This window comes from Mesocricetus auratus, unplaced genomic scaffold (genome assembly GCF_017639785.1).
Source record: "Mesocricetus auratus isolate SY011 unplaced genomic scaffold, BCM_Maur_2.0 Super-Scaffold_100027, whole genome shotgun sequence".
Classification (NCBI taxonomy): domain Eukaryota; kingdom Metazoa; phylum Chordata; class Mammalia; order Rodentia; family Cricetidae; genus Mesocricetus; species Mesocricetus auratus.
This window is the reverse complement of record NW_024429208.1, coordinates 17,622,452-17,649,660: the sequence shown is the minus strand read 5'-3', so window position 1 is coordinate 17,649,660 and position 27,209 is coordinate 17,622,452. Positions and strand designations below refer to the sequence as shown.

At 48.6% G+C, this 27,209-nt stretch overlaps 2 protein-coding genes across 4 annotated transcripts; one reads left to right on the top strand and one right to left on the bottom strand.

Annotated features, from left to right (window-relative positions):
• Positions 1 to 4,089: 4,089 nt before the first annotated feature.
• Positions 4,090 to 8,594, top strand: Egr2 (early growth response 2). Of its 3 annotated transcripts, none has more exons than XM_021227600.2 (3): positions 4,090 to 4,659; positions 4,760 to 4,868; positions 6,198 to 8,594. In XM_021227600.2, exons 2-3 carry the CDS (start codon positions 4,850 to 4,852, stop codon positions 7,433 to 7,435), a joined length of 1,257 nt encoding a protein of 418 aa, XP_021083259.1. In that variant the 5' UTR covers positions 4,090 to 4,659; positions 4,760 to 4,849; the 3' UTR covers positions 7,436 to 8,594. The 3 variants fall into 3 exon arrangements, with proteins under 3 accessions (XP_021083259.1, XP_021083260.1, XP_040588026.1); XM_021227601.2 differs by having other exon boundaries at positions 4,091 to 4,456; XM_040732092.1 differs by having other exon boundaries at positions 4,091 to 4,868.
• A 2,444-nt stretch (positions 8,595 to 11,038) lies between these two features.
• Positions 11,039 to 15,129, bottom strand: Ado (2-aminoethanethiol dioxygenase). Its single transcript, XM_005070805.4, has one exon. The coding sequence runs from the start codon at positions 15,007 to 15,009 to the stop codon at positions 14,239 to 14,241; it is 771 nt and encodes a 256-aa protein (XP_005070862.4). The 5' UTR covers positions 15,010 to 15,129; the 3' UTR covers positions 11,039 to 14,238.
• Positions 15,130 to 27,209: the final 12,080 nt, after the last annotated feature.

The following is a 27,209-nucleotide window of genomic DNA, read 5'->3' as shown; positions in this document are numbered from 1 at the left end:
GACTTCCATTTCTTGAACCACCACTGGCACGTCTACAAAATACAGTCCTAAGGGTCTTCGGTCCATGTTATTTATGCCAATGACAGTTCTTAGCTTGGGCTTTACAGCTGCGTTGGTCATGGCCCGAGGTAGGTTTATAATCCATAGGGTCCCAGGTTTGTAGTGGGATATTGAGTGTAGGGAACTGTTGATCGGTTGTTCCTCCCCACGCCCCTGCATGTAAGGGGGTGTTTATGATGATGGTTGCAGTTAGCATCCATCTGCGTGTCATCTGAATTGGAGACCCTCTCTTGCTTGTGTCTATAGATTCTAGAGATTCTAACGTGACTGTGTCTCCCCCTCCGCCAGCAGTTAGAGGCGGGGTGAAAATGATATCACAGAAGGGAGAGGATGTGAAGATATTCAAACGCATTTCTTTGCACATCAAAATGCATGCGGTAAATTATTTGACATGTCTCCTGAGTATAGTCATCCTGTCACCACACTGTGCATGGCAGCCACAACGCTGGAAGGGAAGTCCAAAGCCACTCTGGCAGGGCATTCCCTAGGACCTGCCAGCTGTCTCCTTCCCCCAGTGGCCCATAGGCCACCTCACCTCCACCCCAGGAACAAGCCTGAAGCCCAGAAGACCCCCTGCTTCTCTGCTTTTCCTCCTCTAGACAAAGCAAATTAGAGCCTGGTGGCAAATTGCTCCTCTTGACTCGATATGTTTTGGAATGTCTCGTTTACATGGGCAATTTGTCTACTCTTGTCGTATTTATTTTTTATCTAAACACCAAAAGTCCAAATGCTTCAAAGTAGGGACTCTGGTTTCTACCTTTGTATTCTGCTCCTACATCTCCTTGGGTGTCTTCTTGCTTCAGCCCAGAATCACACCCCTGCCTCCCTCTTAACCTTCCTTGCCTCCAGGAAGGATACTGTGGGGTTGGGTTCTCTTAATATGCTGGGTTTGTGCCAGCCTGGTCATTCCTTCCATCATACATGTCTTCGGAGTCCCTGCATTTAAACTCCCCCTCTATCTATAGGGGTCCATCTGTAACAGCCCCCCCCCCGACTTCTGCTTTACTATCCTCTGAAATGCCAAAGAAAGGTGAAATTGATGAAGACGACGAGTTCTTCCCTAATGGGGTGAGGCAGGTTTTCAACACTCAACTGCAGACCTTCTGACAGAGTTCTGAGCACCCCACACAGTGACCAGTGCAAGGGACACGGATTCTGAAGGTCGGGAGGTAGTGGGTTTGAACTGCCCTGATCACCAGCTGTGTGACTTTAGGCAAGTGTTTTAGGTTTTCCTAACTCATGTGTCTGTGCGGTGGCTGGTTTGAAATATGTGTTCTTGATTTTGTTCCATTATCTAAGCTGCCCATATTTAAGGGTTTGTACTTAAAGAGACTGTCTTAAAAAAAAAAAAAGAAAGGGAGGGAAGGAGGGAGGAAGAGAGGAAGAGGGGAAAAAGAAGAAAGTAAAGGTAAGGCTAGTAGAAGCCACCACAGGCGCATTCCCCTTGGATGTTTTGGAAGGACTGAGAGGGGGACTGACTCCGGGCACCCTCCAGAACCTGACCTGCCAGGTCTTGAGCAGCTAGCCTCTGCTGGTACTTGCTCCCTCCTCCACGCTGTTGCTCTCCAACAACTGGATCCAGCGAAGCTCTTACGTGAGGGTAAGAGTTCTTGGAAGGCTCCTCGGCTTCCATAGGGTGCCCGCTCCCATGCTTCCTTCCCCTTTCTAGACTCTTCGGTGGTGCGAACCCCCTGTTTTACCACCACTGACCTCCTGCACGAAGGCTGGTAGCGGCAATCAGGCAGCTTCCCGCGCTCCAGCTCTACCCTCGTCGGGCGTCCTGCCCTGGGCTGGCTCCCTTCTCCCCGCTCTCTCGGCTGCCCGGGAGCTCCCCCTCCGGGCGGCGCGCGGCGGCAGCCTGCGGGGTTGGCGACAGCGCCCTGTAAGAGGGGCGGCTGCTGCAATCCTCCCGCCCACGTGCACCGACGGCAGCGAAGCGCCAGCAGTCGCCAAGCCCGCGCCGGCCGCGGGTGGGTGCTTCACCTCTAGGGCTGGTGGGGGGCTGTAACCCGAGCCCCACCGCCGGGACCTCTATTTGCATAACCCGACTCCCCCCTTCTTCCCGACCCAGGCTGGAGATGAGAGTCGGGCTCCCCTCCGAGGTGTCGTCTTGCCTGTGGTCAGCGCGGGGGCCGCGGGACCGGCCAGAGCGCAGGCGGAGCGGGCTAGCGCACGTGGTAAGAACGCGGCTTTCTATTTCTTCTTTTCTTCCCCCCACCCCGCTTCGAAACATGGCTTTGCGGGTTTTTTTTGTAAAGGGTGGGACACCTATAGAGGTTACACCCTGGCTGAGATTTCTCTCCTGTCCCCTTTGAATTTGATCCCCAGTTGGAAAGGAGAGCGCGCACAGCGCGATCGAGAAACTTTCCCAGATTTGCTTTGGGGCGTTTGAAGTCAAGGCGACGGTCATTCCCGGGAGAACAACTTTCGCGGCTGGCATGGGGAGGAAAGGGCTGGTGGGAGAGCGGCACCGAGCTGGCTCCTGGTGGCCCTGAGGCTTCCCTGACCACGGTAGTCAAGGCCGGGCAGCAGCGGGCTCGCTGCGGCCGCGGGTACCGCAGGTGATCGGCAGGAGAGCGCCTGCAGCGCCGCTCTCCATCCACGGCGTGGCGCCGTGGCTCCTGCCCGCCCGGGTATCCTCGCTGCTCCGGGGAGGGGGGCAAGAAAGAGAACCGCGGGGCTCGCGCCGAATCACTCCTCTGCCTGGCTTTGGAACTGAGAAGGGCAGGGCAATTTCTCAGCCCGCGTCAAAGATCTCAGGCTAGGCAGGTCGGGAAGCCCTGGGTTTCGGGAACCCAACCCGCGCAGTGCGTGCGCTCCTGGTGAGGGCTGAGCGCTTTGGGAGGTGGGAGCCGAGTACCGAGGAAGTCAGCTGTCGCCACTGTTCAGGTCTCTCAAAAGTTTTTGGGAATTTAACACTAAGGTTTCTACTGGAAGGGTTTGTTTGGTTGTTTATTATTGCCAAGGGGAACGTGTGGGTCCACCGCGATTCGAACCTGCGCCATTTGTTGTCACTCAGCACCGAGCAGGTTCTAAGCAAGGAGAGGAAGACTATTCCTGGGGTAGACCTTGGGCGCGGGTGGTAGGATGCACCCCCCCCCCGAAAGTGTACAGAGTCATCAGGGGGGACTTGGTGGCTGCCGCCTGGGAGAGGTTGTGAAGGTGAGGTCTTAGCAGGATGTCCTGTCTGGCGCCTGGGGACCCTCTCGGCTAGGCAGACACACACGCGCGCTGTTAAGAGGGAGGCGTGTGGTGCGTAGCGTAAGGTGTGTGAGTGGGTGTGTAAGAGGGCAGCGGAGGAGGCAGAGTGTAGCGGAAGTGGAGTGTGTGTGTGTGTGTGTGCGCTCGCGCCCGCGCGCCCGCGCGTCGGGCAGGGTGAGTGTCCAAGCCTCCATCTGGTCGCCCCCACGCAGCGGACCGCCCAGACACGCCGGGAAGGGCGCCCGCACTGTGTAGCAGCTGGAGGGGGGCGCGGGCAGAGAAAGGGGGCGCCTCAGGCGGAGGATCTCTTGAAGCTCCCGCAGCTCTTCAGCCCTGTACCCTACTCTAACCCCTAACCTTAAGGTGCCTAAAATACTTAAACAAACAAACAACCCCAGACCTGTTCCGTTTTCGCTCCTGTATAAATAGCACAGACTTTCCAAAAAAGCAAGACCGCATTCACTCTTATCACCAGACACTACTTTCCACCGTGTAATTCAGAAAAAGGCAGTCAGCTTCCGTGAATGCGGGTAGCTTTTTTTCTTTCTTTTTTTTTTTTTTTTCTCTGTCTCTTTTTTGCTTGCGGTTTTGAGCTGCCAAGAAAGTGAAGGAGGGGTTTGACTGTAGTGTCTCGGCTCCGCTCGGTTTCTTTCCGAAGTTTAATTTTCCGGAATGGCTCCCAAACAAGGGCCGGGGAGGCGGAGCTGCCACTACCGGATCTTCTCCTTTTTTGGAAAGTCTCGGAGAACCGGAATTCCTCCCCGCCCCAAGAGACAGAGCTGCCATCGCGGCCCGCGCGTTCACCAGCGGCGACCGCGCGGGGGGTCGCCGACCGCGCCCTCCCGCAGCTGGACGCTGCAGCCCGGCTGTAGTAGGGGTCCAGAGCTCCAGACCCCGGAGGGTGTCCACCGGCGGCGGCGAGGGGAGCTCGGGCTGAGCCCGCGCTGCCAAGCCCGTATGCAAATTGGCCATGTGACGGCAAAAGCTGCCTGGCCCAGCCCTGTTCCTCAGTCCATATATGGGCAGCGACGTCACGGATTTTGAAGACCTGCCCATAAATACTCGGAGCCTAACACTTTCCGTCTGAGAGAGCAGCGATTGATTAATAGCTGGGCGAGGGGACACACAGACTGTTATAATAACACTACACCAGCAACTCCTGGCTCCCCAACAGCCGGATCACAGGCAGGAGAGAGTCAGTGGCCCATAGCCATTTTTCTTCCTTTAAGAAGCTAACAACTCGCTTGCTAGTTTAATTTGTTAGGGTTTTTTTTGTTGTTGTTGTTGTTGGTGTGTGTGGTGGTGGTGGTGGTCTTTTCTAAGTGTGGAGGGCAAAAGGAGATACCAACCCAGGTTCAGCCCAAACCCTCTCCAAAAACGGCTTCTCTGGCACTCCAGGTAGCGAGGGAGTTGGGTCTCCAGGTTGTGCGAGGAGCAAATGATGACCGCCAAGGCAGTAGACAAAATCCCAGTAACTCTCAGTGGTTTTATGCACCAGCTGCCTGACAGCCTCTACCCGGTGGAAGACCTCGCCGCCCCGTCGGTGACCATCTTCCCCAATGCTGAACTGGGAGTCCCCTTTGACCAGATGAACGGAGTGGCCGGAGGTAAGCCTCGTGTCCTCTTCGGAGCTAGTGGGTGGGGAGCAGTGGGTGTGCGGGACTTGGAGGGGAGAATAGGGGCTTTGGGTGATAGAAAGCGCTGACCACGCTGCTTCTGAAGACTGAAAGTGAGTGCAGGAGGAGCAAGAAAGAGCAGGGACCAGGGCGCCCGGGCGGTGCGCGCCAGAGATGCACCTGGTCACCAAAAGCAACTGGCATGCTTGCGGTCCTCGGCGCGCCCAACTTCGGGCGGTCGCAGGGCTCGAGGGTCACCCTTACTGGCCTGCCAGGCTGGAAGCAGATCCACTGGCGAGACTCTGCGCCTCTGGGGTAGGGCTAAAGTGACGGGAAAGTTAGGGAGTCCGGGCAAGAGCTGCGCGTCTGGAGAGCCAAGTGGCAGGGGAGCGCTTAGGAAGCGCGCACTTAGCGCTCTCTGGGCAGAGCCCCCTTCGGGACGGTCTCGGAGCTCGCTGAGCTTCTGGAGCGGTTGGGAGGCACCTACCCCACTTGCGCCAAAGTGAAGGGGGTTACAAGACAGGGTGGCCGAGCAGGGCAAACAGCGGGAAGCGCTCCTGAGACTGCTAAAGGAGGCCAGCGCAGGCACCAGTGTGCACCCGGCTCCGCGGCCGGCGATGCTGTGTAAAGTCGTCCCCGCAGAGCCCAACCTCTGGTCTTGGGCTGGGGCGGAGACGCGCGGGTGTCGGGCAAGGCTGAGGATGTTGGGAGGGAAGGGAAACCTAGACTCCTGCCTCCGCAGCCTGGGCTCCCACTGGCAGGCATCAGCTGAAGCGCAGCGGGAGAGGGAGGGGGAGATGGCACTAGGAATTAGCAGTGGGAACATCACCCACCCACTTACCCGTTCTGGGGTTCCCCTCTCCTGCGGCTGGCACTTTCTCAGCCTCGCCTGGGATTGGTCGGATCTTTAGTGGTGTCTGTACCGTTGCCTCAGCGGTGGGACCACGAGGCAAAGGAGTGGGAGAGAAGTCCGAGGCAGATGGGAAATTGTTTGATATTGTTGCTATTATTGGGTGTTTTTATTGGGGACTAGAGTCACAGATGGCTAGGGGATAGAGGGGGAGGGGCACGCCCTGTCTTCTTGAGATAGTTCTTGAGTCTTAGACTCTAGCTAATATCTTCTTACTGTCTTCGGGCCTCAGTTTCCCCACCTGTTGGATTTTGCTTCGGCCCGACAGTGTTGGAATCCTGAAATGGGGGATGACCGTAGTGTGTGTGTGTGTGTGTGTGTGTGTGTGTGTGTGTGTACACACGCACGCGCGTGTTAATTGGTTCTCGGCTCCATTCTCATTGTTCCTCCTCTTTCCTGCCCCCCCCCAGATGGCATGATCAACATTGACATGACTGGAGAGAAGAGGCCCTTGGATCTCCCGTATCCCAGTAGCTTTGCTCCCATCTCCGCGCCTAGAAACCAGACCTTCACTTACATGGGCAAATTCTCCATTGACCCCCAGTACCCTGGTGCCAGCTGCTATCCAGAAGGCATCATCAATATTGTGAGTGCGGGCATCCTGCAAGGGGTCACCCCTCCAGCTTCAACCACAGCCTCATCCAGCGTCACCTCTGCCTCCCCCAACCCACTGGCCACAGGACCCCTGGGTGTGTGTACCATGTCCCAGACCCAGCCTGAACTGGACCACCTGTACTCTCCACCACCACCACCTCCTCCTTATTCGGGCTGTACAGGAGATCTCTACCAGGACCCTTCAGCATTCCTGTCGCCGCCTACCACTTCCACCTCCTCCCTGGCCTACCAGCCACCTCCTTCCTACCCATCCCCCAAGCCAGCCATGGACCCAGGCCTCATTCCTATGATCCCAGACTATCCTGGATTTTTTCCACCTCCGTGCCAGAGAGATCCACACGGTGCTGCTGGCCCTGATCGAAAGCCGTTTCCCTGCCCTCTGGACTCCCTGCGGGTCCCCCCTCCGCTCACTCCCCTTTCTACCATCCGAAATTTTACTCTGGGGGGCCCCAGTGCGGGAGTCACGGGACCAGGGGCAAGTGGAGGCAGCGAGGGACCCCGACTGCCCGGCAGTGGCTCTGCAGCAGTGACTCCTACCCCCTATAACCCGCATCACCTGCCTTTGCGGCCCATCCTGCGGCCTCGAAAGTACCCGAACAGGCCCAGCAAGACGCCAGTTCATGAAAGGCCCTACCCCTGTCCGGCAGAAGGCTGTGACAGGCGGTTCTCACGCTCTGATGAGCTGACCCGGCACATCAGAATCCACACGGGCCACAAGCCCTTTCAGTGTCGGATCTGCATGCGAAACTTCAGCAGGAGTGACCACCTCACCACTCACATCCGCACCCACACCGGGGAGAAGCCCTTCGCTTGTGACTATTGTGGCCGCAAGTTTGCCAGGAGCGACGAAAGGAAGCGCCACACCAAGATCCACCTTCGACAGAAGGAGCGGAAGAGCAGTGCCCCCTCATCCTCTGCGCCTGCCCAGCCTTCAGCCTCAGGTCCTGGGGGCTCGCAGGCAGGAGGCAGCCTGTGCACTACCACCACCATTGGAGGACCACTGACCTGCACCTCTAGGACCAGGACACCGTGAGATGAAGCTCCGGCTGACACACCAGTTTCTCCATGCCCCAGAGGCCCTCCGTCCACTTGTCCACTTGAGCTGCGCAACACTACCACCCCTCCCCGTTTCTCCCAGTAATCCTGGGCAAAGGACCTTGATGGAGCCTGGCCCTGCTCCACCTTCCTAACATGTAGGCCGTTTCTCTCTTCGGGGAGCTGACTGCCATGCCAAGCAATGGGGAGCCAGAAGAGGCATGGGTGAGGGTCCCTGGACTAGAGGGCTGCGGTCTGATCCTGACTGAGAGAACTCTCGCTAGGTTTTGCTAGTCCTTCCCTTTGTTTTGACCCTGGATGCCAGAGTTGTTTTGAGACTTTTTCTACAATAGGTTGGGAGATGCTGATTCCTCTGAGTGAGGACAGCAAAAAAGACTAAGAAAAACTGACATTGCACTTTATGGCTTGGGATTGATGTAGGGGAAAGTTGTACAGTGAGAGGAGCCTGGGCTGGGCTGCCACATTCTGTGGCCCCAGAACAGTGAAATTGATGTGTATCTAGCCGTCTCAACCCTTAAGCAATATGTACTAAAAACTCAGAGAACGGAAGTGCAATGATGGGAGGGACAAAGCAATATTGGCTCCTTTTTGTTGAGAAACAAAGATTATTTTTTCAGTGTATATCCATTCAGATTTTGTGTATTTTTGATGTGCACTGTTCTCCGAGTTCTGAACCTTCGGGAAAAAAATGTAAAGCATTTATGATCTCTTGAAATGAGTCAGTGGTTAACTTATTTAAAGGGGGATGTACATATTATGCATGCAGTTGTGTTGGAAGTGTCCTCTGTGCCTTGTGTGATGTGGGCAGTGTTACAGGGTCTGCATGTATACAAGATGCCTTACTATGGAAAAAAATCATTCCCTGGGTTTAAGTATGGCTGTATATTTCTGCCTATTAATATTTGGAATTTTTTTAGAAAGTATATTTTTGTATGCTCTGTTTTGTGACTTAAAAGTGTTACCTTTGTAGTCAAATTTCAGATGAGAATGTGCATAGTGTCACTGCAGCCGATCTGTTCATTAGCTCTTAATAGTTGTGGAAAAGTAAACAATCTATTCTAACATGAAACCACTAACTGGAGTTCAGATAATGGATGGTTTATGACTATGGTGTAAATAAATACTTTTCAACAATATTTTTGCTATACAAGTCATTTACGAAGTACTTACTGGGTGGAACTAAAACTATTCCCATCTGTGAACAAAAGACCACTCCTGCTAGGGGGGCTAGCACAGGACCTCCACGTCGCCTCCGCTGGCCTGTGGACACCAAGTCTCACTCTAGTCTCCATTCATAAGCCATAGCTAGTCTTCAGGGATTTCCCCCTTGAATTAGTGTAAACGTCGTCGGGAGGCCTTCTGACTCATTGTTCCATCCCCTCTAACAGCCTATAGCTTCTTTCTGCTCCTGAGGGCTCCGGAAAACAAATACTTACAAACAAGTGCCTACTTGGAGATGACAACCTCAGAGCTGCTTTCAGAACCCTGACCATGGCCTGGGGCTCAGTCGAGTTGTGGCTTTGTGGAAAGTGTGGCAGCATGGTCAAATTGGAAATGTCTTTTGGGTTCCAGGATTAATCTTACGACCACAGAAAACTTTTTCAAAGGGCTATCATCCTTTCACATCAAAATTGCTCAGACATTGCTGATGACAACATTAATGGGTGGTTGCAGGAATTACCCCAGGACTCATTTCTCTCCAGTCCTGGCTTCTCAGATGATTGCCCATATTTGGAAGGATTATTTGTCACAAGTTCGGTGGATCTAGAAGAGTTTCTCAAAATAGCTTGTTAGGTAAGATAGGTGAACACCAACCTGTAAAACTCCAAAGGAATTTAAATTTAATAGGTAAGTACCCTCCCCACAAGATACCAGATAATGGTTTGCAAAATACAGTGTAAGGTTTCTTATATTTTTGGTTGTGAGCCTAGCCTTTAAAGGCTGAGCCATCTCTCCAGCCCAGTGTAAGGTTTCTCTTACTGGGAACCTCTGTCATTTTCTTTTAAACCCAAAACAATAATCTGACCTCACCCTACAAAGCAAGCCGATCATGTCTTTGTTAGCATCTTTACTCTGAGAATCTAGGCCTATATACTTAAAGTCCAGTGCCTCTAATAAGCAGTAGTCTGCCCAGTCTCATCGGAAGTCCTTCCTTTGCTTCTGGTCCCTTTACAGTCTCTCTGGCTGATGGCTGCTAGTCAGGGGTCTGTGTTTTATAGTAGGGGGTCACATCTCTGGTCCCAACAGCACTAGGATTTGAGATTCAATTTACAGTGGCTACTGATACTTTTTTTTTTCTTTTCTGCATCACCTTCCTTCATCCTCATTTCAACAATGTAGAATTTTTTTTTTTTCAGAACTCTGAATAGGGATTTCAAAACCTGAGTGTTTTCCTTGTAATTTCCCACTGGATTCCGGCTTGCCAACTGTATTACCGTTGTTTATCCAGCATTGACAACTATAAGGCAATGCCACATCACAGTAACTTTTAAACAAATACTTCTCTTCCCAGAAGCTTTCATTAAAGATCTAATACACCTAAATTTTGAAGTTTTTAATCATCTTCCCAAACTTTAATTGTAGAGCATCTTCAATCAAGACCACGTAAGACATGATTTTAAAAGCAAGAAAGACTACATGCCATTTAAAGAAAAGAACTCTCCATGCTAAACACACCAGTTGATTGTGTGATCAGTTTCACCTTGGTGTGGTGGCAAGCCTCACCAACAAGCCCTAAAACATTAGCTCAACTGTTTGCTCTGGGCCATCCGTGTGGCTTTTGCCCCCAGATTGTTATATATCAGGTCAGTATCTTTAGCCAGGTTTTTCCCAGCTTAAAGCATTCAGGCCAATTTCCAAGACATTTTTAAGTTTGCCCAATAAATCAGCACAGAAAGGTACGTTTGGTTCCTGTAATCTCTTCCTCTGCACTTTAAGGGATACTATAAATGTTTTGTATTCTTGCAGAGCGTGATTCCTTAAAGGTTCCTGCCTTTGAGATGGTTGGATTTGTATCATACACTGTTGATTAAACCTAAATAATGTTCTCAAGCCAGGTTATTTCATTTCTACATCCTAACTGCTAATGTGATCAAGGTAAATTATTTTATAAAAGCTCAACTGTTGTTAATACTTCAGTGTAATGTAGAAGCAGGTAGGTACAGACACCCAAATGCTGCCAAATCACACTACCATCAAGTTCTTAAGAAAAGACCAAGAGATGAAAATTCTTAAAGTCTTGAATCATTTTTCCATCTAGGATAAAAGTTCAGTGTTTTCTTGTTATTTTCTTTAGGTTAAATACAAAAGTGGCCTTTTTTGTTGCAGCAAAATAGTGTAATTAGACATTAAATACTCTCAGATGTGTTTTCAGTCATCTTGTTTCAAAGACCACTCTCAGGAAAACAAAGTCATTTTAAGTTTATACCACCTCTTGGTCTTTGGAAATCTGTAGGTCATTGGCTTTTGGTACAATACAGTCGGATGGAATAAACTGTGAGCCTTTAACAATAATTAAAATAGAGTTATTGTAGGTAATGTTTCCCTTTTCCACTTTGTAATAACCAACATTATTTCCACATAATTTTAAACATGCCTTTATTTCCCATAAGTATACACATTTTACTCAGAAATGTAACCACCCCTGCATTTAAAGCTTGGGTATCATTAACAAATTATCTTTGACAGCAGAAACCTCAATGCATTGGACCAATGAGCATTTGGAACATCTGGATTCTGTGTAACCTTAAGCTCTTAATTCAGAACTGCAGGTCTAGGAGTAAATGCTGTCAGTTTAGTTAAATAGCAATGGCAGAGGTCTGAAGTGGGGATGCATTACTTCAGCTAAAGCAGAGGACTCATTTGCAATAGAAGTGGGCAAAGTCCTCCCAAGAGGTCAAGATCAAGGAACCTACAAGACAATGCAATGGGGGATGAATGGTGTATATCTTGACAGTGAGACTCTAGCCATGTTGAAAAGTTGGAGTTCACTCTTATTGATACAACATGTTACTTAAAAGGCAGGCTTTTTCATTTAATCAGCAGCATTTGGTATTAAAACCATCAAAACTCAAAGGAGTAGGATGGTACGAAAAATCTTCTATCATTGATAAAACTACAGAATTTAAAAGCTTCAGAGTATTTAGACAGACAGACAGTTTCTCATCCATGAGCTGCAGTTATTGCATTTATTATTCATCAGCAAAGTTAAGTGACTAATACCATTGTGCTCATTGGTCTTCCCGAAGGAAAGGAGAAGGTAACATTTGCTCCAGCTTCTAGGCCAACTGATAGTGTAGACCTATAGGAAAACACAACGGCAGCAGTTACAGCTAATAGTTTATGCATAGAAGTGCCAGGATTACTCTGCATTTTGTCTTAGTAATGAGCATATCCCTTCCATAGTGGCTAATTAAAACATGTTACACTGTTTTCACCATAAAGTTACTCAATTTTTTAGTGAAACGACAGTTCCACTGTTCTTATTGAACAGATGAAGAACAGAGTATTGCTGTTTTAGCCCAGAACAATTTCAGTTATTCTTCTGAAAAGCACCTTAGGTTTTTTCCTTCTAAATTGCTTATGACATCTTTAACATTCACCCTCCTTTTTTGCAATAAAGGCCTTTATAATAATTATTACTAGCCTAGTTCCAGGCAGGCTTAAAGAACTTCAAAGTATGCTGAAACATACACATGACTGTGAACAATTTTTGTGAAAGAATCAGCCACTGTTATAATCCAAAAACTGTATGTGGCTGAAAGCTAAGCTCGTTGCTACCCTATGAAAAAAAATATTATCAAGTTTAAAACCATCCTTTGCTATCTAGATTTTCTAGTGAATGGCTCAGAGAGCTGCTTCACAGGAATCCAGAGACATCTCAAACACCAAGATGGGAAGCAACTCGAAATTTAGCAGCCCTGGAAGTGCTTGGTGGTATACCTGTGTCAGATTTCCAAAAGGTTTTCACTAGCCTGTTTTTTTTAAATTAAAACAAAACAAAAAAGCCCCACAAGCCACAGTATCAGTAATTACTTTTTCAGACTACTTTAATGACTGGGGACACACACCCCGTCAGCCTGGTCTATATAACCTGGATATGTGGAGTCAAATGCAGTTTGTCTACCAGGTCAACAAACAGTAGCCACCCACCCATTTGTTACAGGTATTAGAATTCTATTGCCACATGAGTAATCAAGAGGCTGAGAAGACAGCTGGACACAGTTTATTCCTACACTTTGTCTTTATGAAAAGGTCTGTGATAAAAAGGAACCCTATACATAGTAAAAAGGGAGAGCCAAATGCTCCATGGCCAGAAGCTATGGTGCCAACACATCTGTAAACAAGGTAAAGGTACTTAGCCCGTGATAATGCTGCAGACAGCTGCTAGTGTTTGTTACAAGAGTTGGCACAAGGGTTTAATCTCCAACCTTGGCGCCCTAAAGTGGCTAAATTGTTATTTATCCATGTATCTATTATGTGTGTATACACACACAAATATATACACACAGATTTATGTTAGTGTCTCACGTATCCAAGGCTCCTCTCAAATTCCCTAGGAAGCCAAGTCTGACCTTTAACTTCTAATCCTTCTGCCTCAATGCTGGAGTTATAGGTGTGCACCACACTTGGTTTACTTTACGCAGTGCTGAGGATCCAGCTCAGGGCTTCTTGCCTGCTCTGAAGGCAGCCTGCACCCAGAGCACCCCACCCTGTAGGAAGAGGTAGAAAGCCTTTCTACCTCTTCCTACAGGAAGGGACAGCAGCAGCCAATAGTGGCTCTTGTTTACAGGAGGGTTGGAATACTCCCCCCACCCCCAGCAGCACAGCTGGAATCACAGCTCTCTGCAGGGTTCCTGGGAGAATGCAAAAGGTGGTTGGAGTGTCCACCTCTACTCTTACAGGAAGATGCTGGAAGTAAGCAGTACCAAATTCAACAGGTGACCAGGGGCTTTACATTCAGTTATCTGGAAGCAGAACAGATTCAGCTCCTCTGAATCTACCGGATCATCTTTGAAGTACACCAAGAATAAAAGCCACTTGAGGATAACATAGTCTTTGCTGAGTCCCCAACAGAAACAAAACTATCTTAATGACAGAGCAGGAGACTCGAGGGCAAGGTGAGCTCTAAGGGGCTGATCTCTGGGGAATCCACATCCATGAACTTCTTACTAAGGGCTACCTGAGACCAGCGAATGTGGCAGCTAGGCCAGGAGGACTGAAATCGCCCTCCACGACTGGAGTGAACCCCGGTGCTGGGTATGTCTTCTCAGATCTACACACTTTAGGAACTCAGCTTCGTTTCTTAAAACCAACCCAAATTCAAGGTCATGTACAATCAGCAATAAATTATTAAGGAGCAAAAGGTCCTATGGGCAGGAGAGAAAACAAATCTTAGTCACCGAAAGGAGGAGGGGTTCAAAATCCTTTAGTGTATTTTTGTAGAGAATGAGAAACATTATGGCTTTAGGATGGAAGCGCTTTTCGGATCCCCTGTCCCACTCCCTTAAATCAAAGCCTTGGTGACAGTGACAGTACCAGGAAGCAACCTAGCTTCTCGCCCTCTCACCCACCCGCCCGCATAACCGTGCCCGGTGGCTGTACTCCTGTGGGCCGTGCTCCCAAAGGTTGTCCAAGACGAGGTGCGGGTCACTACAGTAGATCCATCGCTCAGGAGAGGGGACAGAGAGAGGAGCCCTTATGTTAGTTCGCGGGCAGCCAGGCCTTTTTCGAGCAAGGCAGGGCATAACTTTGGCCCACAGTTCCGGGGCAGCGGGCTCTTCAAGGTAGAACCTTGGGGCCTGGATAGGGCTCTCCCTCGCACCAGAAGTCATCGGCTTGTGGGGTTTCCAGGAGCCACACTTCTCGGGGCAGGTCGCACGCAGAGCTGGAGGCCTCCTTGGGTCTGATGGGCTCCAGCACACGGTAATAGTGGCAGTCCCGTCCATCGTCCGGGTCGTAGGGTGGGGCCAGGATGTCCAGGAAGGCGGCTGGCCCGTCCACCGCATCAATCTGGTGCAGGTTGTCCCGGTGTGGCGTGAGCACGCAGGGCCCGCTGGCTTCGGTGTACTCGGCCCGGGAGCGCAGCACGCCCCGCCGCACGGCTTCCCGTTCCCGGGGCTGCAGCGGCGGCTCGAACTGCTGCTCAGGAGGCGGCGCCCGCGGTCCCGCACCCGTGTCCAGCTTGTCCATGCAGCTGATGCGTACCGTGCCGTAGAGCACCTTGAGCATGCCGTGCATGCCCGGGTGGTCGTGCAACGGGATGCACGTGCCGCTCTTGAGCAGGAACACGCCCAGGCTGAAGCCCTCGGTCTCGTAGATGTGCATGTATGTGACCGGCGGCAGGTTGCGCGGCAGTGGCTGCGGCAGCGCCTTCCGCGGCGCGATGTTGAGGTCCTCGGCGCGCACCTGGGTCAGCAGGCTCTTCAGCTGGCTCAGGTTCTCGGGGAAGCCCGGTGCCGGCGCATCGGAGCCCGTGGCGCCGCCGCGGAAGGTGAGGCACGCCTGGCGAGCGATGCGCTGGATCAGGGAGGCCATGTTGTCACGGGGCATGCTCGGCGCTTCCTGCGCGGCCCGCGGCCGGCCCGCTCCGCCTCGGCGCCGCCCCTTGCGGTCCCCGGCGGCCGCCACGGCTGCCCGCAGCCCCGCGCCAGGCGGGAGACACCTCCCCTACTCCCCCCCCCCCCGCAACCACCGGCCGGCGGGGCGCGCGGGGCGGCCCTGCACCGTCGCCCGAGCTAGCGCGCCAACGGCCGGGCGCCTGCCCGCGCGCGCACGCGCGCGCGCAGGAAGCGAGTGCGCACGCGCCCGGCCGCGCTCCGCACTCACGCTCGGGGCACAGGTAGGCGCCGCGCAGGCCGTGCCAGGCGCTGCCCTCACGCGCGGAGCTCCATTCACGCGGGCCCGCACCGACGACGACAGCTGGGCGCGGCGGGCGCGCCGCAAGGCACGCTGGGATTTGTAGTCCGCGGCTGCGCCTGCGCGCTGCGCGGACGCCCTCCGTCCGAGTTGGGGCGGGGGGGAGGAGGCTGGGGGAGGGGGAACCGGGACTCTTGAAGACTTGGCAGAAAAGCAGGCAGCTCGCTCTCCAGAGCCCTAGGGTGTTTTCTTGTTTGCTAAAACTTAACAATTATGCAAGAGATACAGCCTTCTAACTACAACTCCCGGCATCCCCGCAGGCAGGGTGACGCACTTCCGGCAGCTGTCCGGGGAGGGAGGGGGGCTTGGTGGAGGCTCTTCGCCGCTCGGAGGATGGGAGCGAAAGGGTTGTTAGCCTCCTGGTGCCGCTAGGGCCTGCTGGGTCTTGCAGGGTCACCTTTGACCCTTGCCCCGTGAGAACGAGGCTGCGGGGTCAGCCCCAGCTGCTCGTAGTCCGCGCCGTGTGCACCGCGGAGGCCGGGGGATGGCGCTTCTGTGCTCTGCGTCTTAGGAGGTGCACGGGGTCACTCAGCACAGCTGGGCCCAGCTGTTGTTTGCCGCGGGGCCTGGTGACTCACTGACAGCGGGGGGTGGACTCTGAGAGGACATTTGCTGTGACCAGGGTTCCCTTTACCAGCGTCCGAGAAGCACCCGCCGCTCTGCTCTCTGTGGGTAGATTATCGCTGTCATCGAGGGGAAGTCTCTGGCCCAGCTTATGAAGTTAGTCCACCGCCAAGCGATTAGTTATTCTCCGGACTCTTGACAAGACGTAGGTGGTGGCTGGAGAAACAGAAGACTCTGGATGCCGTGGAATTAAACCTTTATCCTGAGTTTAGGGTCTTCTTAGACTTCCAAAGCTGACCATGGGTTTCTCGTACTTTTTGTAACTGCAGCAGCTTAGAAAACCCTCCCCCAGTTAAAGAGGCATAGGGTATGTGACCCAGTCAGTAGGTTCAGTCTAACAGGTAGCCTTGCTAAGTGCATTCAGTAATGAACGTTATCTTAGTTAACCCTCACAGAAACTCTTCAGTAGGCACCAACTAATCGCTTGGCGGTGGACTAACGCCAGGGCTTCTGACTCAGGAGAATTGGAGGGAAGGATAGAATTCTGGTTGGGGGCGGGTGCTCTCTGAAGTAGTTCTAGATTCAGCACCATGTTGGGGGGGGTCACTGTGAGATCTTTAAATGGTAAGCCAACTCAATAGTAGGAGGGTGTGAGTAAGATCAACTATTTTTATGTAAAAGGATCCTTATGGCTGCTTGGCCTTTAGGAACTGGGCGGCAGGGGGGGGGGGTGCCATTCTCAAACGCACCATCGAAGTTCCCTGGGCAAAGAAGTCCCATGCAGTTCATTTGTAGAGTAAGGGACATTTAAGAGAACGTCCTTTCTGATTGTTTACAAACACAGATTTTTTTACTGACTGGTTTTCCTCGTATTAAAGTGTCATTAGGGAGAGGTTTAGACTTCACGGTACGCAGACTTGAACAGCCTACAGAGTGCTTGCTTTACATGTGTCCCTTTTTAATAATTGTCTGTATTTACATAAACGAAGCTAAGCATTTAACATGTAAATTGGCAAGATAGGACACATGTGTACATCACCACTGACACCTTTGGGAACATTGTAACGATTACAGGACAGTGGGTATTATTAAGAGTTTTCAGTGGCTCAAAGTGACCCTTTCAAGACCAATAGGTTTAACCATTCAGTGAGTACCACGATGGAATGTGGCTTGTCTTTAGCAGATGCAGAGCAGAGCTTCTAAAGGTGATTTTGTTGGTCTGAGCTGGTGATACCTCCACTCAAGCCCTTAATATTTATGCATTCCTTAGCTGCAGAGTCCACAGTTTCTAGATTACCTGCATAAGAAACTCTGGGGGCGTTTGCCCAAAGTGCAGTTCCCAAATTACATTAAAATCTGCATCTTGCATCTTGCAGTGTTAGAGATCCAGTGAGTATCTGCAGAGCATCTGGTGCTTTATAGGTCATAGGCAGGCCGCCTTATAATTCCTTTTGATGCTCCTTCAGAGCTGCACTAGGGAAGGGTACCGAGCCTAAGGGGGTTTGCCCTTAGAAGCGCCTTGCTTGGCTTTCTGCCCCACAGCCAGTAGCACAAACTGAGTGGGACTTTATTAATAGCCTTTGAAATATTCTTTATTTTTCATTTCTCCATCTTGTTGTAAGCAGAGTGAAGACCAAAAAAATAATAACAAAGTCCAGGAGAATACATGGCAGAAACATGTTTGGAGAAGTTTGGGATACATGGAATATATTATCAATAAATAGTATCTAGTTGGTACAAAGTATTGCTCTAGGCTTTGCAGGTTCAACAAGGAACAAGGAGGGACAAGGTTTTATTCCCAAGGAGCATACTAGTAAACGTGTCTCCCTCAAAGAGCATATATTGAGGACACACTACCCAAATCCATAGGTTCATGATCGATGGAGATGGGTCCTTTGGGAGGTAGATATATTAAGCGATGAGTGTGTAGCCCCATGATGGCATTGGTGGCCTTATGAGAAAATGACGAGCTTTCATGCTACCTCTTTCTCACCATGTGATACGTATCCTCTGTCATGTCAAGAAGTAGCAGGAAGGGCCTTGCTGGATGGCACCATGCTCTCAGACTTTCCAGCCTCCAGACCACAGGAATAACTTTATTTATGAATTCCTCAGTCTGACACTGTTATAGCAGCAGATAGACAAGGCAGGATGTTCCAGAGTACATAGACATGAATGTGAAATTTCTTACTGATGTAAACACATGGAGACAATTGAACGGGTTAATAGGATGATAAGGTATTTGTGTGTGGTATCTTACTTCACATTCAGTTATCAGGAGTGATCAAGGGTAAGAATTGGGTTTGCCCCAAGTGTCAGAAAAATAGTTATGGAAAAATATCAGCGCATGGCAGTTAAGAATCTCAGCAGTTAAGCTTGCTGGCTGCTCCTGCAGAGGACCTGGGTTCAATTCTAGCACCCACGTGGTGGTTCACAAACATCTATAAGTAGTCCCAGAGGATGTGAGTTTCCTTTGGCTTTGCAGGCACTGTGCTGCATACATGCATTGCACGGTGTATATGCAGGCAGAACACCCATACATGTAAACATTTCTTAAAAAATAAAATGGTATCTGCGGTGCTTTTCAAATCAGGACAGTTCTGTGCAGTGTCACTCCCCCAGGGTCACTGGCAGTGTGCACCCGAAGACCTCTCATCTCATCCCGTATCTGTGGTGCTTGAGAAAGTCATGTGCTACAACAGCAAGGATCTCTAGCCCTGCGAGACCACTGAGAAGTTGCTTAACACTGTTCATGCCACTCAGGAGCTATGGAACCTGTGTTAGGACACAGCTGTGGCCTGACACATTGATTGGCGGAGTCAGAAAGAACTTGACTCCTAGCAAATAGGAAGGAAAGAGAAAGGTTTCAGGGACATTGAGAGTTGGGGTCCTGGTGGGGATGAAGTTGGAGAAGTGGGCAAGACCTAGCTTCTGTGTGGGGCTGTGTTGTGTTATAAGTACGGCGGGAAATGGCTACACAGCTCTGGGCTGGACAGGGGACTTGACCGGCTGGCTTCACTTGCTCATTTCCTTTTTAAAGAGGAGAGATCGTTGGTGGGTCAAGTGTAGAGAACCCCAGCTGGACACAGTGATTCAGGGGAGACGTGAGAGATGATGTGAAGATAGAGCTTGGAAGAAGGTACAGCCAGCAGGGCTGTCTGGTGAGCTGTGGCTTTGGTGGTCTGTTTGAAAGTGAGCTCCCCACAGTCTCCCTTTCACAAGCCGACAAAGACAGCTCTGTGGTGACAGGTAAGAAAGCTCTCATCCCACCTTCATTTTTTCTTCAAGTTGCTTCATTCACGGGGAAGCCACTGGAGGAGTCCCAGCTCTGTCTGTTTAGCTCCCTCTCCCTGCTAGGGTTATGTTTAGTCTTTGGGAATAGGCTGTCCTTTTGTTTTTCATCTTCTCCCCTTCAGTTCACAAAGACTAATTTTCCTTTATTCACAAGCTTACCTCCCAACTTTTACACAGACCTTTCCCTACTATCCATTCTGCCCATCTGTTGGGCACACTGTGACTCATGGAAGGGTACCATATTATTAGCACTCTGGACTACTGGAAGATGGTAAATAAACTGCTAAAATTCCCTCAGTTTTAGACATGCTTATATAGCTAGACTACTTGTATTTAGTTATATTTAAATATTTGGGGTTTGTATTGTGGCTTCCTTTTCAGATTTTAAAGTATATTAGCTTTCTTGTTCTATATTATGAATGAGTAGCAAGTTGTAAGAAAAATAAATAATTGCCAAACCAGAAGAACTAGTTGCATGGCCTTGTGAGTGTCTGGGTGTCCCCTGACTTCCCTGGATGCTCCCCTTCTCGGGGTGTGTTTTGGGAGATGATGCTCACATTTCTTTCTAGCTTCTCCTTTAGCCCAACACAGAGGAAAGAGGCCATTATGAGAACTATGTAGGCAAAACCAAGCACAGACATTTTCTCCCTTTGGGTCTCTTAAATGACACCCTCTCAACTCAGGCCATATCCACTAAAATCTCACACAGGAACTCCTTTACTCTAGCTTGGTTTGGTTATCTGGACTCTCACTGCTCTGGTGTCGAAGCTGTTCGCTTACATATGCTAAACTCAGAGACAGTTAGTGTTGAGTTAGACTTTAGGTGGCCATTACACCAACAACACTGCAGATTTCCATGGTGTCACATAAGCTGTAGACACCATTTTCTGACTAATGCTCTAGACCAGGACTTTTTGCTCTTTTCCCACTTGTGACCCCTTATTGACAGAGACATTTTTACCCCACCCCTGGTTATAAAGGTACATAAACTTTGTCTTAAAGATGCACAAGCCAAGTATTTACTGACACTACTTCATAAAGACATTTATTTTGGAACAATTCTTGAACCAGTTGTGGTGGTTCACTCTTGTAATCCCATCTCTTGGGAGACTGAGGCAAGAGGATCACCAAGGGGTGGAGGCTAGCCTGGATTACAAATTGAGACCTGGTCTTAAAGAGCTCACAGAAGTAAAAACAAAAACAAACCTTTGGAATCCATGTGATTTTTTAAAAACATTCATTAAAGTGGAAAGAGAATTTGCATGCTACTGAGATGGATGTGTTTGCATAAAGGACTAAGCCTTGGCTGAATGTTTCATCTGAAGGACATAGAGCTTCTCCCAGCAGTTTTCAGAGTTGGTGGATATTTTTGTTTTCCAATTGTGAGTGCTGAGAATGCCACTCTGTGTAACAGTGCAGCACAAAGCAGCCACATCAGAGATCACTGGGCACTCTGTCCTAATTCTAACCCTAAATTTACTTCACAGTCTTTCCTTTTAGCGGATCCCAAGTCAGCAACCACACTAGCAAGTTTTAAAATCCAGCAGTACAATCTAAAGGTAGGCTAATCTCAGATGTGCTAAGATACAGTGTTTGGAAGCATGAAGAGACTGTCTTCCCTGTAACAGCAGAAAATGTTCTATGTACAGTGAAAGCACTGCAGTTATAACACACAGTAGGTGCGACTTTGGTGTTGAGGCAATTCTCATTGGTGATGTGTGGTGTGACAGCATGCAGAATGCTCATTGGTGATCAGGACCTAGGCTGCAATGGCATCATCCAGTGTACCATAGGCAAGCGCTGTTGGAAACGCCTTGACCTGATTAGGCATTTGATCTTGAAGTAGTTTCGATCATTGTGCATTCAGAAACTACCATTGACATGCTTTTATGCCCGTCTCTTGCATTCACTTATGCAACCCTCCCTGGGGTCACATTCCCAGTTTAAGAAGCTGGACTATGGACCTGTGGATGTATTTAGGATAGGGAAGGACTTAAGCTGATTCCTTCGGCTTCCTTACCAGCTTATTTCAGGCAATGGGAGATAAGGGAGAATGGAATGAAAAGCGAATTTGCAGACAGAAGTGGGGTAAGGGGTGGCTCACGAGTTGTTACAGAAAAAAACCTTTCTGCACAGCCTGGCATGCTGCCAAAGTCCAGTGTTCCAACTAGTTTCTTGTTAACTTGACACAAGCTAGAGTCATCAGAGGTGGGAGCCTCAGTTGAGAAAATGTTTCCATAAGATTGGGCTGTAGACAAGCCTGTAGGGCATTTTCTTAATTAGTGATTGATGGGGAAGGACCCAGCCCATTGAGAGTGGGTCCATCACTGGGCTGGTGGTCCTGGATTCTGAAAGAAACCAGGTTGAGCAAGCCATGAGGAACAAGCCAGTAAGCAGCACCGAGGCCTCCGCATTAGTCCTGTCTCTAGGTTCCTGCCCTGTTTGGGTTCCTGTCCTGACTTCCTTTGGTGGTGGACTATGATGTGGAGGTGTGCAACAAATAAACCCTTTCTTCCCCAACTTGTTTTTGGTCACGGTATTTCATCACAACAGTAGTAAATCTTAACTAAGATAGGCAGGTACGCCCCTTGGAGAGTAGATTTAACGCTTTCAATAGCCCCCTTACCAGCTTGATACTTAAGAGGCTGTCCTCTTGTGCTCTATGAGACCCAAAATAGTCACAAACTGTAAATGAAATTCAAATGTGTCTTACCTCTCCTAAGTACTCACCCTCCCTCTATGCTTTTTGTTTTTCTTCCCCCAAGAAGATAACAGCTATCTCCACCTCCTCCGCCTTTCCATCTGTCCTTTTTCTCCTGGCTGAAGCTGAGACTTTTTTTTTTAACTTTCTATTTATTTTAATTAATGGATTTTAAACACAAGTGGTGAAACAATTGATGTTCAGCTTTAAGCGACAGTGAAAGGGAAAACTGGCTTCCCTCACTGTCAGGAAATATCTGTGTGGTTTTTGCTGGCACCTGCCTGGACAGTGCGTGACTGGAAAGAGGCAGGCTAGTGAGTTCTGTGAGCTTGCAGATGAACTGAGGCCTGACTGGAAGTTCTCTTTGGAACGTCATTCTTTCTTGGAAGGTGCCCTTCCTTCCAAGGCTGTTCTGTATGGTCATGGACTGTGCATTTAGAATCAGATTCCCTAGGGATAAGATAGCAAGGCACAACCTAATTCTCTAAGCATTCTGATTTGTGAAATTCATGGCTCCTCTTTAGACAGGTTTTTAGGCAGGATGTCTCTACCCTTCACTCTCTCTCTGTGTGTGTGTATGTGTGTGTGTGTGTTTGTGTAGTGTAATCTGCACCCTTGGTAATTGTTAAAATACATTCAGTGCATTTGGAAGACTTATAATAAATAGTTATGCTATTGCATACATTTCTTTTGAGGTAACCTTGTGAGTATTTTGAGAGAACTACCCTTTCTCAGTGTTTGGTGAGCTTAACTCTGAAAGCTAGGGTGCCAGGCAATCATTGGTTTCCAAAGCCATCCTGAGCCGGTAGCTTCCAAGTTCATTGACTCACTCCCAAGCAAACTAAAATTTAGAAAAGGAACAAGCAGAGTAAATATAGATTTATTAAGGAAAAATGAGGAAGAGGTCCTGAGAGTTGGAGGGCTTTCAAGAGAGGAATACTGTTATGTTGCCTGCCCCATGTCTTTTATGGCCAGAACTGGCAGGAATTTGGTGGACGCTCAGGTACTTTTTATCGAGCTTAGTCTTTTTTTTTTTTTTCTCATCATGGGTCCAGCCAGTAGGGCATCCACATGTCCTGTTCCTGATCCCACCCAGTCAGAGGAGTGGCCTGTGTGCTCCCGATCCACTATGGGCTTTGCAGGTGAAGTGCACTGTGCCTTCTTTTGGAAACGCAACATTGTCAATAGTGGTCCCACTCTAGCATCCTAGAGCCACGTGCCAGGGATCACAGTACAGTCTAGAAGTGGAGTAGCTGCAAGACTGTGAACAAGAATCCCATCTGACTTCTGTACACTCTCCCTCCAGGGTAAGAAAAAGTGATTAAATGACGTTAAGGAATGCATTTTCTTACTGCAAATTGCTGTGGGGTGTTACAAAAGATCCCTTTAAATGTGTTTTTAAAAATAACATGCAGGGGACACTCAACAGCATTCATACAGTGATGATCTAGTTTCTCTTTTGTGTCTGTTGTAATTTTTTTAGTTGCTGTGGATTGTCACTTTTCCTGACTATAGATAATGGAACAGAATGAACAGGAATTCCTGTTGAAAGCATTTGTCATTATTCTGAGTTTCCACAGCCTATTTTTCAAAAGAAAACTTCTTTTTTCCTTCTAAGTACAAATTATCATGCAATCAGAGTGCCATGTATTGCTGTTGAGAAAAGCAAAACATGCCTTGAGTTAACTACACATTTCAAGAAGACGTGCTGAGGTAATTGACAGCCAGCATCAGAGCTCCTTGGATGCCTCTAAGCCAGCAGCCTTCAGTTTAATTAGATAATTAGCCCTGGTCAGCCTGTGATGAATGCACAGGCAATTAGCAATGAATTTGGGCTGCTAAAGCCTATTTTTCCTCTTTTGTGTTCCTTTGCTGTCATTAACAGTTTTAACTACTGAACAATTTATATCTTCACACTAACAATCAACTTTATTATCATCAAATTCTTTGCAAGTGAGAAAGCAATGAGACCTGATGTTGGTTGCACAACATTAAGTGATTATGTTAAGTAATGCCATTTATTTGCCTGGCCATCCCGCTGCTGTATTATGTCAAACAAATAAGGCTTTTAGAAGTAGTGCACGCTCCGTGATTTCGATGATTGCTTTATTTGTCAAACTCAAGCAACTAGCAAGAGCCGTACCTCAATTTGTAGTTGTTTCTGAGTAGCTTTCAGGAGACTCGAATAAAAGAGAAGTTCCATAGTTTCTTCCAAAGGCCAGGCCCTCAGATCAGAGCCTTTCTTCCTGGCTTAGTGGTTCTTGGAGCTGGAACAATTGACAGGAGCACTGGAAAGAGGGAGAAAGTTCCATGGACTCATGGGTGAGCAAAGAAACCACTGTGGCCTTCTTTCAGATATTTCCACAGTGTAACAGCACACATTACGGCACACGGGACTGGGATGAAGTAAGTTAATTTAATTGAAGAAAAAAAATCACTTACATGAGAAACCGATATCCCAAGGTCAGCGCTTCGAGAATGCAGTATCAGCTCTCTCTCCGAGGCCCTACCAGAACCCCAAAGAGAAAGCAGCTTGCCTCTCTTCAGGCCTATATCCCACCATATACGCACCTGTGACCACGCCCGAAAGGGCGTGGCCAGCACCACAGGTACCACTGCATGTCTTTTCTGCAATTCTTGGCCTTGCTTCGGGAACCACAGAAGAGGAATGGAAGGGGAAGAGGGTGATGCAGGTGGAGGTGCCTTCAGCAGTAGGGGCGCAGAAGGGGTCACCAGCAAAGGACAGCTGAATCCCAACACTTGTCTTGAAGGCATTCAGGTGGCTCTGGTTCTGGATGTGTGAATCACAACTCTGAAATACATCTCAGTCAGAACTGAATTTTGAGAAGTGAACATTTTACGTTTCTTCGGGCTATTTTAAGTTTTGGACATCCACAGGAGGATCACGTGTAGTAGCCAAAACCAATTCATGTCGTGTGTGTGTGTGTGTGTGTGTGTGTGTGTGTGTGTGTTCCCATAACAGTTTATGACGTCCTTAATGCACAGACCTTTTCAAAAAACTCTGCTTTACTTATTTACAATCTAATAGGATTTGGGAGATTAGGCTCAGCGTTAAAAAATTAGTCAGCCAATTAATAGCCATTTAGGAATCAATTAAAGAAATGTATGGCTTACTACTTAAGTAGAATTAAAAACGGATAAACAGAATTTTTCTTCTGGTTGGAATATGAATGCTGGCTTATAATTCTTATCTTGAGACTTCCAATCTGGCTGGTCTTGGAAATATTTTCTTCCTACAGCAAGGCAGTAGCTAGCAATTAGAGTTTTGAAATGCCAGTTTTAATCATGACTTCCATTTCCCAAATAGAAACACACACATGAACTATACAAAGCTCTTCCTTTTATTCAATTAACTGTTTTGGAAAGTAAATGGAATAATTCAGAATCAAGCTTAAGGTAACTAACCCAGAAATGTCTAGGAACACAGTGCAAAGTCTTCTGAGCCCCAGCCCCTTTTGCTCTCATTGGTGGCTTCTCATTCAGAGAGCAACAGAACAGCAGCTATCACATAGAGACCTTACTATACAGCAGTTAGCACACAACAGGCTTTCTCCATTCTGACACTTGACACTTGGCATATCTCTTGTTGGTGATGTTCTCTGTGTGTAGGATGTCTAGCAAGACTCCCAGCCTCTTTGTTCTGTAACAGTAGCACCAGCTTCTCCACCTACTCAGTCGCCAGGACCATAAATATCTCCATCTGTTGCTGATGGAGCTAATACCCCCAGCTAAGAACCAGTGGTACCAAATAAGACTTTGACAAGTTTTTCCTTTGAAGGTATACCTATTTGTATATGCTTACATAAAAAATAACACACATATTTTACATGTATATACATACAATGCATATATGTATAGTTTGCACAGATGTATATGTGCGTACATATAATACACATGTATGTGCACACATATATCCATTTATATAAAATGAAGTGTGTCAACTTTGGATGTCTAGATCGCCTTTAGTAAGTCTTTTTTGTTTGTTTTGTTTTGAGACAGACTTTCTCCATGTACTCTTGGCTATCCTGGAACTTGCCCTGTAGACCAGGCTGACCTCAAACTCAAGGGATATCTGCCTGCCTCTGCCTCCTGAGTGCTGGATTAAAGGTATGCACCATCATCACCCGGCCCAGTTTGTCTTAATAAAGATAAATCAGTCAGAACATTGATTATTTGGGGGCTCCATGGTGAAATGTTTCTGCACCCAGATTGTAGCTGGCCTTCCTAGTGGCCTCTGCATCTGTGCAAACCTGGTCCTGCTCTTAGAATGCTGGTGTCCCCAGGAGCATCTTTTATAGCAGAGTTGAAATTTCAGTTTAAAGCTAAGATACTGGTTTTTTGTTTTTTTTGTTTTTTGTTTTTTTTTTTTTGGTTTTTCGAGACAGGGTTTCTCTGTATTGCTTTGGAGGCTATCGGTCCAGCCCAGCCTCGAACTCACAGAGATCCGCCTGCCTCTGCCTCCTGAGTGCTGGGATTAAGGGCGTGTGCTACCACTGCCCGGCTAAAGCTAAGATACTGTTAGTGCCTCTCTAGCTGCTGACTGCTATAGTCTTCCAGGCACAGGACCTAGGAGAAGTGTACCACAGGCCCAGGAGCTTCTGGGTGAATGGCAAATGTCTTGGCAGAGAGAGCAATGGAACAGGGATGCCTCCAAGAGGCTTCTGTTAATGAGTTAGTCCAGTTGCTCTCACCACATTAAAGCATTGGTTTGCTTTTCTCTACTGCTTTTATCTTTGTTTTTCAAAAGTTGTGAATAACCAGACTTGGCTCTCTTTAGTAGATGAGTGAACAAACAAACCATGGCCTACCCAGGTGATGGGACTTCAGCCCTAGAAAATAAGCTATAAATGCAGGAACAGATAGGCAGGGAAGTCACTGCATGGTCTAAGAGAAAGAAGCCTCTCTGGAAAGACTAAATAGTCTGTGAGTCCAACCATATGAGATTTGGGGGGAACATGGCTATGGTAAAAGTTAGAAGTTGATGGCTGCCAAGGGTTAGAGGAGAGGAAGTGGTGACTAGTCAGAGGACAGAGGACTCCTAGATACCAGAACTACTCTTTAGTCAGAGGACAGAGGACTCCTAGATACCAGAACTACTCTTTACAGTGCAGTAGTAGAGGAACATGCCATGTAAATTTGCCCAAATCCATAAATTCTACATAGAGTGTGACTCCTAATGCAAACCAGGGTTCTGAGGCATGATGATGTAACAAGTGCCCCACTCTGGGCAGGGCCAGGACTGACTATGAGGATT